Source organism: Pungitius pungitius, chromosome 19 (assembly GCF_949316345.1).
Source record: "Pungitius pungitius chromosome 19, fPunPun2.1, whole genome shotgun sequence".
Taxonomy (NCBI): Eukaryota; Metazoa; Chordata; class Actinopteri; order Perciformes; family Gasterosteidae; genus Pungitius; species Pungitius pungitius.
The window spans coordinates 2,247,500-2,257,278 of record NC_084918.1 but is presented as its reverse complement, the minus strand read 5'-3'; the positions used below and the strand labels follow the sequence as shown (position 1 = coordinate 2,257,278).

The following is a 9,779-nucleotide window of genomic DNA, read 5'->3' as shown; positions in this document are numbered from 1 at the left end:
GAGGAGGTAGAAAAGGAGGCGCGTTCTGACTGTTCATCCTCTGAGGATCAGTTTTGACCCATGAATGTTGATATAACCGGCCTGCTGGTCGCTCCAGAGGGGAAAGCCGGAGGGGTTCATCCTCTGGGGATCATGAACGTCTGGGCAGCCTGTGGTTTTTGAGACGCTTCCGTCGGGACGGAAGTGGCGGGGCGAGCGGAGGCGACGGGGACAGAAGTCCCGTCCCCCCCCCCCCCCCCCCCCGTGATTGACAGCGCCCCGCGTGTCAGCTTGATGAATGGGTGCTCAAAGCAGCGCAGGAAGTCGCGTCTATATAAGGTCTCTGCGGCCGATGGCCCAAACCCTAATGAGCATGTGCAAAATGAGGCTCTCGCCACATGGGGGGGGCGAGGGGGGGGAACCAATCAGGATCGGCGGTGTCGTCTCCATCACCACCTCTGTCTATTCAAAGCTACTATTGATACGTTTTGACCTCCTCGTCATCAGATTAATCAATTGTAATCAGCGCTCTGTGTGTGTGTGTGTGTGTGTCTAATTTTGTTCTGGTCCAGTGTCTGATCAGATAAACGTTTCTAGCAGAGCACCCTGCTGAGAGCGCACACACACACACACACACATACACACACACACACACACACACACACGCTTAGCCCCTTAAGCAACACGATTAAACACAGATACGTTGTGGTTTAATTTGTTTAAATGATCTCTGGTGATCACTGGCAAGCCTGTCTGGCCGAGGGAGGGAGGGAGGAGGGGGGGGGGGGGGCAGGGAGGGGAGGAGTGTTGTGGGAGAGGAGGAGTGATGGGGGGGGGGAGGCACTGTTTTGAAGAGTAGAGAAGTTGGAGTAGTAACAGACAGATTCCACCGAGAGAGGAAGTGTGTAACTTAATGAAGATGTTACTTTAGCTTTTGGGATTCATTTTTTTCCCCAAAAGTTGTTTTTTTTCCCCAGGAGGGTAGGGGAGGGTACGGGGGGGTGGGGGGTAAGTCATGGAACTGGAGCGTTTAGGTGCCGGTGGGGTAAAACCCGAGAGGGGCAACAGTCGTCTCTACAGGATAGCCCTGGCCTTGTGTGTGTGTCTCTGCGCCGCCCTGCTGCTCGCACTCATACTGGGTGAGTCCACACGCACACACACACACATAAAGATATGGACACACACATGTTGCCTCAACCTGCATTGTAATTTGTAAGGAATTCAGTGGAGATGTATGGCCTCTGTCTGATTATGGTACATGCACACTGTAAATAACACATGGCAGCAAGCCGGACGGACCAGAGGAGGACTTGTGGGTAACTATTTTTGGTTCATATAAGGTTTCACACACACACACACACACACACACACACACACACACACACACACACACACACACACACACACACACACAGGCAGAAACTCGTACTCTCCATAAAGCACCGTGGGAGTCAAGTTGAACTCTGGGAAAAAGAGGAAAGGGTCTGCGTTTGACACTTTTTAAAATCTCCAGCAGAATGTGGAATCATGAGCAGGACATTTGGGTATTTATATGGAGGGGGGCATCGATTAGCACTTTAAAGATTCTTCTATGGACAGAATATGTGTCAGTAGATGAACCAGCTGAGCAGATAAGATTCGTAACACTGTAACGATGAAAATGAGACAAACTTTATGTTCATTTCTACATAAAACGGCTTAAAGAGAAGTGTCAGACATATGGAAGCAATGTAGAAAGAATCTAAAGATCCATTCATGCCTCCCCTGTGCTTTTAAATGTGTCGTAATCAGTGCAGTTTATTTGTTCTTAATGGAGATTATTATTATTTACAGATAATTCTGTTTGTCAGGCAAACATCTGAATGGAACAATGCAGTTCAATTTAGAGTTGTTGTCAAGCTAACATGTAGCTCCAAAGCCTTAAAACATATTACCCTTTACAAAAAAGACAAAAACAACCTCTATTACGTCTAGTCAGATGAAGAAGAAACCAAAAAAAAACATGAGACAAAGACGGACAAGACGGAGCTGACATCTTCAGCCTTAAACTATAAATCTACCCTTATTAGATAGATTTAGACTTTATTTTTCCCCAGAGTGAAGTTTGTGTGCAGCAGTAGCATTAAAGTAATTTAAAGTGAAAATGCCCACACAACACAATAAAATAGCACAGCAGAACATATTAAACTAAATGAATGAAATAGACATAAGTACAGTGGGTTAAAAGGTCAATCCGGGGGTCACGCAGCGCTCGACCTCTCTTCCTGTAATCAGCAAACAAACAGGAACGATCCGGCCCGATCGTCCAGACCAAATGTCGTACAACACAGCTGGAACCCATCGCCATGTATTCCAATAAGGGTCCGTGGCTCAGCTGTTGTGCAAGTGTGTGTGTGTGTGTGTTTATGTTGTGGGGGCAAGTGCGGTGTCTTTGTTGTTGAGGGGAGACAACATTCTTGTGGCGGCGTTGAGGGTGAAGCCCTCCTCTTTGACCCGGACACAAAGGGCTCGTTTTAACTTCTCAACGAGCTTACAAATTGTGCTTCTGCACCGTCCGTCAGTGTGTGTGTGTGTGTGCGGTTTGCAGATAGGTGCACCTGAGGCCTCAGACACCCTTGTGTGTGTGTGTGTGTGTGTGTGTTGCAGGCTTCAGGGGAGCGTTGCAGAGGTTGTTCCAGGCCGAGTGGGTCACGTGGGGTTGAAGTTACAAGTGTGTGTGTGTGTGTGCATCCACTGAAAGACACACACACACACACACACACACACCATCTGCGGGTCGCCTCTCCGCGCCCTCAGAGCCACGTCACACACCAGTGGCTCCCCGCCGCCCCCCCCCCCCCCCCCCTCCCCCCCGGGAAGCGAAGTGAACCTGTGGTCACGCTGCCAGGAAGGCAAACAATGCTTTAATTAGAACATTTAAATCTATATCACACAGCTAAAAGTAGGCATGAGGTCGACCTTGTGATCCTTTTGCTCGGTGTCCAATGCATTGTGGGAGTTATCTTTGACGTTCCTGTGATCACCGGCATCGTCTTGGGCCGCATGCTCTCTGCATTCATTTGTAGTTTGTGTTATAACCACACTGGAACTGACTGACTGGAATGAGCTCATTATTAAATAAATGTCAACAAATGTTATTCTATTACTAATGTTTCTGTCCTATTTACATAATCACTTTGGGTTGTTTTTTTTCTGGGTGAACATAAACCATCAGTTTTGTTTATCAAGTGTTCAAAATTGTGAACCACAAGGCAACAGAAACTATGTTTGGCAGAGAAAGGGGTCCAAAGAGTTTTACAACTCTTCTTTTCCTTCTTCCTCAGTCTCTCAGAAACCTCGTCAGGAGGAGTTCTGCGTGACGCCGGAGTGCATCGAAGCAGGTGAGATCAGGCGGTTCTGTACTGGTTCTCGTCCCACCCCTCCGGGTCGCGCTCTTAAAGCTTCCGTCTCCCTCCCCCCCCCCCCCCCCCCGGCAGCGGGCTCCGTCATGAGCAAAATGGATCGCTCCGTTGACCCCTGCGAGGACTTCTACTTGTTCTCCTGCGGCGGTTGGCTGAAGGAGAACCCGATCCCCGAGGACTCCTCCTCGTACGGCGTGTACCCGTGGCTGCGGCAGAACGTCGACCTGCGGCTCAAAGGTGCGGCGTCCCCCCCTCCGGTGTCTCCTACAGTGAAACAACCCTCCGTTTGAGTTGCGTTTTTCTCTCTCCTCCAGAGTTACTAGAAGCTCCTTCGGGCCCCGGGGAGCTGGAGGCCGTCACTAAAGCTAAAACCCTCTACCGGTCCTGCATGAACGAGAGTGAGTCCGACACACACAAACGCACACACACACACACACACACCTGGTCCAGCCGTGACTGTACGTTTGGCGCAACCCGCAGCCATCCTGGAGGAGGCCGACAGCAGACCCATGCTGGGAACCCTGCGGCAGCCTGAGTTCCGGTGGCCCGTGGTGGGGGACGGGCTGGGGGGGGACCACCGGTGGCAGGCGACGGGCTGGAGCCTCCGGGAGACGCTGACGGCGATGAGGAGCCAGCACAGCAAGAGTGTCCTGGTGCGGCTGTACGTCAGCCCCGACGACAAGGAGTCCTTCCGCTACATCGTCAAGGTGAGGCGTCCAATGTGGAATCATCCACGAATTCTGATTTTTACATTTTGGATAATGAACCAATTAAACCAAAACAGAAAAAAAAATGGGGCTTTTCCAGTCTTAACCTCAGCAAACTCTACCTTTTTTGATGATTTTGAACCAGTTGCATGTTGTGAACACTGCAGACGTAACAAAAGACGCTGATACACGCAAACGCATTCAAACCTCAAACCTCAGTCGCATTTCTCTGGCTGCTGCATGAGTTGCGAGGTAAAAACCAAACAAACAAAAAAAAAACAAACGAGTAGCAGGAGCTGACCTGTGGCCTTTGTCGTCACGCAGCTCGATCAGGTGTCCTTGTCTCTGCCCTCCAGGGAGGACTACATCACCGACACTTCCTCCGCCCGGGCTGTGAGTCTCTGCCTCATCCTTCAACCCCGTTTTACCCGTCATCTAAAAACTCCTCTTCCTGCAGCTATTTCCTCTCTGCCTGAGTGATGAATTGTAGCGAGAAAAAAAAAAGAATTTCAGCCTCGTGAAATATAGTTAGATTTCACTTTTTAAACACCTGAACAAAAGCTAAACCTTCATTATTAGGAACGAAGGGAGTGATAAAGATGGCCACACTATCAGCTGCCTCATTAAGTCCGAATTAAACGTTTACAAAATACAGTAGTTTCAGGGTGTGGTTGTAAAGTCTGATGTTCTATTGTGACTAATAGATGAAATGACCCCCCCCCCCCCCTGTCTCCAGTATCGTGCGGCCCTGCTGAGTTTGATGGTGGATACGGCCGTCATGCTGGGCGCTCCGGAGAAGGCGGCGCTGACCCAGATGAAGGAGGCTCTCGACTTCGAGACCAAAGTGGCTCACGTAAAGACGGAGGGGGACGATCCCACGAGACTCGAATGGCTCCGCGGCTAATTACCACGTTTAAAACGACGTTTCCGGGGGGGTTGAGGCCAAATGATTCGGGTGACTCCTTGTTTGAATTTGGGACCCCGGGGTCGGGGGTTGGTCTCACGCCTCGTTGTCTCGTTGCAGATCCTGATTCCCTCTGAGGACCGCAACAGCGACAGCATGTACAACAAGATGTCCCTCTCCGATCTGCAGCGCTCCGTCCCAGAGGTGCGCGGCGTCAGGAAGTCGGAACCCAAAGAGGCGACAACGAAGCCGGCCACGTTTTTTAAAACGCGTGTCCTTTTGTGGGTCCGTAGTTCGATTGGCTGAGCTTCGTTAAAGGTGTGGTGGAGTCCGAGGCCGACCCGGCGCGCTCCATCTCCTCCTCGGAGTTGGTCATTGTCCGAGCGCCGCAGTACTTCAAGGAGCTCTTCGAGCTCATCAACGGCACAGACAGCAGGTGCTTTCGCAATAAGAGCGCCGCGCAGACAGATGAGCACATTTATTATAGTGAGATAATGAGATTACATGTAGGCATTCAACAAATATCCTTCCTCTCTCTCTCTCTCTCTCTCTAGAACTGTAGCAAACTACGTACAGTGGAGGTCCGTCTTATCCAGGATGACCACTCTGAGCCGTCGCTTCCTCTTCAGATACCTGGACTTTGCTCGGGTTCGTATAGAAATGAATCTTTCTAATCTATAAATCTTAGTAAAAGAAACTAATCCCACAAACCACGACAGATGGCTTCGACCTTCTTCTAAAGATGGGTTCAGATTGCAGCACAGACTGGGAGATTTTATACAATACAACTAGTAGTTGTACTCTTATATCTGTAGTTAATGATTTATTTGGAGTTTAACAATCTTTTAGGCCGTGAATCAATAAAGGATTCAATATCTTTGCAACGAATGTCCGTACATGGCAGTGTGAACGGGGCAGTTAGAAAGCTCATCTATTCCACAATGGACAAAGTACTAGAAACCGGCTCGGAATGAGTCTCTGTTGCCATGAAATGGATCTCCAGCATCGTGGACCCGATCAAATGAAAGCATTCAAAAATGCGCGTCCACTCCTAACTGTCTCGATCTTTGTTTTCATGTTCCAAAATTTTCATAACGGTAATTAGAGAGATAAGGCTACTTAAAGAGCTCAGCGGGAGCTTGAAATGAACGTTTGAGCATCACGTAAACACAAATGATCCCGCAAAGAAGTGTGTCACACCTAAATATCACTTCCAAAATCCTGTGAGTGGTGATGAGAATCAGAGACGCTCTTCTGCCGTAGGCCACGTTGTCACCGTCCACCCCCCCCCTCCCCAGGTAACCACGGGAACCACCTCGCTGAGCCCGCGCTGGGACAAGTGCGTGAACTACGTGGAGAACACGCTCGTTTACGCCACCGGGCGCCTCTTTGTCGACGCCCACTTCGAGGAGGACAAGAAACACATGGTGCGTTGCCCTCCCCCCCCTCCGGTGTCTTTCAACAGACGTGTGCAGCGCGCGCGTTTTGCCTGGCGATGATGTCAGACGCCTAATGTGCTTGCGTTGGTCAGATGGAGGAGCTGATCGAGGGCGTCCGCTGGGCCTTCATCGACATGCTGCAGAGGGAGAACGACTGGATGGACGAGCCGACCAAGGCCAGAGCTGTCGAGAAGGTGGGATCGGCTTCACCTCGTTTCTTCACTTTTTGATTCATCCCTTTGCCGCCAGCTCAGAGCCGCGTTGATTTCGCCGCGGCCTCCTCGGCTGCTACTTGTTTGACGTTTAGCTCCCTTCATCCCCTGTTCAACTATCCTGAGAAAAAGGCCCCCTTTCTTTGTCTCCCTCAAGGCTCACGCCGTCCTGGCTAAGGTGGGCTATCCCGAGTTCATTCTGAACGACACCTACCTCAATGAAGACCTGAAGCAGGTTTGTGTAACGCTGCTGAGGGATGTAAAATGGCAAATAAAAAACGTTAAACGGAAAAATCATGGTGCTTGAAAGTAGGTTAGATGATACTTTATTTCTGTTTCTTTTTATTTACTTTCCAATGCTCTTATCCCGAGAGTTATTTAGTGTGTGTGTGTGTGTGTGTTTCAGCTCTCGTTCAGTGAGGAGGACTACTACGGGAACGTGATGCAGACGTTGAAGTTCATTGGCCAGTCGGACGTCACGTGGCTGCGAAAGAGCGTCCCGCGTACAGAGTGAGTTAAAAGACTTGATGTCTGTTTACGTGACAAGTTGTATTTTACTTGCTGTTTGACGTACCATCATGTGTTTGTGTGTGTGTGTGTGTGTGTGTGTGTGTGTGTGTGTTGCAGGTGGTTCACAAACCCAACCACTGTGAACGCCTTCTACAGTTCCTCCACGAATCAAATCAGTAAGAAGCAACATGGGATCGTTTACCCAGACTAATGTTCAGTTTAATTATGCAGAAATACGCTTCACCTCAGTGAAATCCGGGGTGTTTTTGGTTTTTATTTAAATGGCTGCACTTCAATGTCAGAAATAATTGTGAATTTGCATTAAAAAACAACGTGTCCTGTCACACAGGTGAGATGTGACCTGTTTTTTAATAGTTATTCCCCTTAGAAATCACACTTTTTAATCACTGATGAGCGAACGCAGGCTGCAGCAGAAATGAAGGCTTTTGTCTGGACATCTTCCCCTTTAGGATTTCCCGCCGGAGAGCTTCAAAAACCCTTCTTTTGGGGAAGAGAGTATCCGAGGTGAGGTTTTGAGGTCAAAGGGAGGCAACTGAGCTAACGACAGCAAACGGTTGTTGTCTGATTCTGCTTTTTTTTTTTCTCCAGGTCGTTGAGTTACGGCGCCATCGGGGTGATAGTTGGACACGAGTTCACACACGGCTTCGACAACAACGGTAAGCAGAGAGAATCGAACCGCGGCGTCCAGTCCGAGGCTCCTCACACGCCTGTGTGTGTGTGTGTGTGTGTGTGGACAGGTCGTAGGTACGACAAAAACGGCAACCTGGGCCAGTGGTGGACCAACTCGTCCATAGCGGCCTTCACTGAGAAGACCCAGTGCATGACGGAGCAGTACAACGGGTACCACTGGCAGGAGGCGGGCCTGAATGTAAGGAGAACATTAGAACCGGCTCATAACTGAAATCCTTTCAACGAGGTTGGCCCCCGGGCCCAAGAGGAAGTGTGTGCGTGTGATTACTCGGTGTGATTTGTGGACCTTTGGTTCCGCAGGTCCGGGGAAAGAGGACTCTGGGAGAGAACGTAGCCGACAACGGAGGAATAAGGGAGGCTTTTAGGGTACGACACTCGCCGAGAGGACAGAAAGCTCGATCTTTCCCCTGATGGGGGGGGGCTTTCGGATCCTCACGAGCACGGCGGGGCCCCCCGGCGGCGTGTTTTTGTGTGCAGGCGTACCGGCGGTGGGTGGCGGAGAGCAGAGGCGGCGTGGAGGAGCCCCGGCTGCCCGGAGTCGGACTGAACAACAACCAGCTGTTCTTCATGAGCTACGCGCACGTAGGGACAGTAAACATCTGGTTAGACGCATTGCTGTATGGAGGTTTTTTATTTAATTTTTTTAAATCACCGTTGTCATCCCCACATGGGCCCTGTTTAGGTGAGATGTAACTCATACAGACCAGAAGCAGCCAGGGACCAGGTGCAGAGTGGGTCTCACAGCCCGGCGAAGTACAGGTGAGCGCACACACACACACACACACACACACGCGCAATCCTTCACAGCTTGACCTTCCGCCGCCGCCCTTCAGGGTCATCGGAGCGATGAGCAACTACGAAGAGTTCCGGAAAGTGTTCAGCTGTCCCGAGTCGTCAGCGATGAACCGGGGCGCCGAGTCCTGCCGCGTGTGGTGACCTTTGACCTCAGCCTGACCCCCCACGCCCCCCCTCCCCCCGAAGCAGGCCCGGAGCTGTCAGCGGGACGTCTGTCGAGGAAAGGAAAGACAGCCCGGATAAAGCTGGACTCAGCAGAGGCCGTTTTACGCGATGCGGGAACCATGAAGAATGAGTTCTTCTCCCGAAAAACACACTCTCACTGACTTCCTCCATAGTTACATTTCCTGCATAAATTATGACTTAAGCCATTTAGGGGGCCATAGGTGGGAAGAGAGCGTTTTTTATTCTCTATAAGTGTGACCTTTCTAATAGGAGTAAAGTAAATGTATGTAAACGGTACAATGACTCGTTTCCATGAAGCCACGAGTGCCCCGAAATCAATTCATACTTCAGCATAAATATAAGCAGAAAACACAAAAAAAAACATTTTATCTCTAAAAACTATTTAGTTTGTGTGAGCACTTTGATGTCAAATATTTAACATGAGGTTGAACCAGGTGAGGTGTGTGTGTGTGTGTGTGTGTGTGGGCTCTCCTTTGATGTATCTCCTCCTCGCCTCGGCTTCTGTTCCACTTTGCTTCAATCTGCGCCTGGTGTCAGACGCTCGTAGGCGGATTAACTGAATTAGCAGCACTCCGACTACGAGACTTGCTGCCTGCATCTCTGCCTTCGTGGTTCCGAGCTGCTTTTATCGCGCCGATAAAAGGGATTTTCTTTGTCGATGATGAATTTCTGCCAATTTAATCACTGATTTGTTGTCCTTTTGAGCCCAACAATAAAACAAGCATCTTTCTAATTACTTACTTATTATGAAATGCTGGATAATAAACGTCCAGAAGTCCAGGGTGAAAATAATTAAACTGATAACAATATCGATTTTTTTTTCCTAAATACAGTTTCTTATTGCGAATGAATATGACTCATTTTTGCTTTTCTTAATCATAATAAATGTGATTATGTTGCACTGTGTGGCTGTTTTAATAAAAGTTGGGCATGGC

At 49.5% G+C, this 9,779-nt stretch overlaps 1 protein-coding gene across 1 annotated transcript; it reads left to right on the top strand.

Annotated features, from left to right (window-relative positions):
* Positions 1-994: 994 nt before the first annotated feature.
* phex (phosphate regulating endopeptidase homolog, X-linked) lies at positions 995-9,779 on the top strand. Its single transcript, XM_037456670.2, has 22 exons — positions 995-1,118; positions 3,303-3,359; positions 3,456-3,617; positions 3,695-3,778; positions 3,861-4,087; positions 4,412-4,480; positions 4,824-4,940; positions 5,112-5,195; positions 5,285-5,427; positions 5,546-5,639; positions 6,290-6,418; positions 6,523-6,624; positions 6,800-6,877; positions 7,049-7,152; positions 7,270-7,328; positions 7,623-7,677; positions 7,762-7,829; positions 7,911-8,041; positions 8,164-8,229; positions 8,341-8,445; positions 8,546-8,622; positions 8,697-9,779. The coding sequence occupies exons 1-22, from the start codon at positions 995-997 to the stop codon at positions 8,797-8,799; spliced, it is 2,238 nt and encodes a 745-aa protein (XP_037312567.2). The 3' UTR covers positions 8,800-9,779.